Source organism: Sprattus sprattus (genome assembly GCF_963457725.1).
Source record: "Sprattus sprattus genome assembly, chromosome: 3".
NCBI lineage: Eukaryota > Metazoa > Chordata > Actinopteri > Clupeiformes > Clupeidae > Sprattus > Sprattus sprattus.
In genome coordinates, this window is record NC_137922.1 from 44045839 (window position 1) to 44048338 (window position 2500).

General features: G+C 47.1%; 1 protein-coding gene across 1 annotated transcript in view; it reads right to left on the reverse strand.

The window, feature by feature from the left end:
* LOC308363256 (poly(ADP-ribose) glycohydrolase-like) overlaps nucleotides 1–2500 on the reverse strand; it is a 48451-nt gene that overhangs the window by 5294 nt on the left and 40657 nt on the right. Inside the window, exon 17 of the mRNA XM_080836062.1 lies at nucleotides 1133–1238. Coding sequence (XP_080692188.1) covers nucleotides 1133–1238 — 106 coding nt within the window. The remainder of the gene's footprint in view (nucleotides 1–1132; nucleotides 1239–2500) is intronic.

Here is a 2500-nt window from a genome sequence, read left to right on the forward strand (position 1 = left end):
TGACAGGCAGTCAGTAATGGATAGATGCACTGGGGCCTCCGCAATCAATTCCACTATTAATGGAGAATATTTAAGTTGTCAGCTGATCAATAGAAGGAGAGCCAAATGATAAGGCTTAAGTAAATGAGAGCGGGTCTGGTTAGTGGGAATGAGCGGGGGGAGTGTGAGGGAGAAAAAAACGAAGAACGAGAGAGAAACAGAGAGAGAGAGAGAGAGAGAAAGAGAGAGAGAAAGAGAGAGAGAGAGCGAGCGAGAGAGAGAGAGAGAGAGAGAGAGAGAAAGAAGGAGGGAGACCGGATTGTGAAGATAGAGGAAGGGACAGAAAAGGAGAGAGAGGAGATGGAGAAAGAGATGGAGAGAGAGAGAGGGATGGAGGAGAGAGGGTGGGACGGAGAGAGAGAAAGAGAAAGAGTGAGATAAACAGAGAGAGAAGGAAAGTGTAAGAGAGAGAGAGGGCGTGCCTGTGTGTATGTGTGTGTGTATGTGTGTGTGGGGGGGGGGGGGGTTGTTGAGTGAGGTTCCATTTATGATTAATCTATATTTACTGGTACGGATCGACCCCTTTTCCTACTTGCCCTAATCATATAAGACATTCCAGTGATGCAATAAAAACCTTAAGAGCTTTTATCACAGGAGTGTAGAAACACAGAGATGGGGGCGGATGGGTAGGACATTATTACCCTCCAGTACCAATCCTTATGTGCAGGACTGGAACAGAGCACTGACCAGATAGAAGCCAACACAACAGGTATATAGAAAAACTCCTTTTACACACAAACACACACAGAGACACACACACACACATAAACACACACACACACACACAGACACACAGACACACAGACACACACACACACACACACACACACAGGATGTAGTGAGACACACACACACACCCAGGATGTAGCAAGACAAAAACACACACACCCTACTGCGAAAGGTCATACTACTATCTGACTGATATGCACTCATATTAGCCTCTTAGCTAACTAGCGGTCCCCTATACATGACGGAGGCTAATATAGTGCCATATCTTGACACTGTAAAGGCACCACTGAAATTACATGAAGAGCAGGGGGGTGAAGGGTCACATTAGTGTGATTAAGGAATTGCCAGAAGGGTCAAGGGTTACCTTTAAGACGCGCATCTCCTCCAAACACTCCGCAACCCCAGTTTCCCGTGGCAACCGCTGACAGGTTCTGGCTTGGCACGCCGGGCCGTGCAAAGCCGCAGTAGGCCTGTGAACGAGCACGCAGACAAACAAACAGTGAGTAAGACAAGCCAACGCAAGAAACAGCCTACTCTTTTATCCAGTTTGACTGATCATCCAGAGAACCATACTTACAAAAAAGCAAATGTAAAACCTTTTTCAGGAAAAAGAAATATACCTAAATGTGTATTTTAAGTGTATTTGAATTGGTGACTGGTGACGTGGTAAATATAATAATATGTTATATACAATACATTACAACGCAACTCAACACAACACAATAAATAACAATGAGGATAAACAGGAGCCAGTACCTGGAATGAAAGACTATGACCATCTGAGGTCAGTGTTAAGGGGATGTGCTTAAGTGAGTGACAGAAGTGGTGGGTGGAGGGACAGGGCCTTCATTTTCACTGAAATGGAGTGCACACACACACACACACAAACACACACACACACACACACACACACACACACACACACACACACCTCACCTCTCTACTCACACACACACACACACTTTAACCCCCCCCTCCCCACCTCACCTCTCTACACACACATTCCTACAGAGATGCATATACCTAGACGATACCTCGACCTAAACATAGACAACACACACACATACCCTGGTCTCTATTATACGTGCATATACACACACACAGACCTACGCAAATATACACAATATGTACACGCACACAACCACACACAGAGGACCCCAACTCACACATACTGGCTTCTATACATGTACAAATAGACACACACACACACACACACACACAGCCCTGATAAAACACATATGACACATGCCATTCGCACACACATGGGACCCCACCAGTTCTGACACACACGCACACACACACACACACACACACACACACACACACACACACACACACACACACAACTCTCTCCCACCCCCAGGGTCTGGCAGGGATTGCAGGCTGCTGAAAGGGCAGTGGTGGCAGTACGCTAAACAGCCCCGCCCTCTGCCCCCACCCCCAACAACCCCTCTGCTCCCCCCCCCCAACGCCCCACTCCACCCCACAATAGACAGGATTGATTTGCACGGCCTGGCATTTCTCACAACGCTGTCAAAACTGTCATCTTTTCATTTCCCTTTTACCCCCTCCCTCCCTCCCTTTCTTTCTTTCTCTCTTTCAAATGCCTTTCTGACAGCAAAGGCTTGACAAGCACCGACGTCTTGATTTTCTGTGTGTGAGAGAGAGAGTGAGAGAGACATGGCTAGAGAGAGAGACAGAGAGGAAGACAGCGATAGAGAAAGAGGAAGAG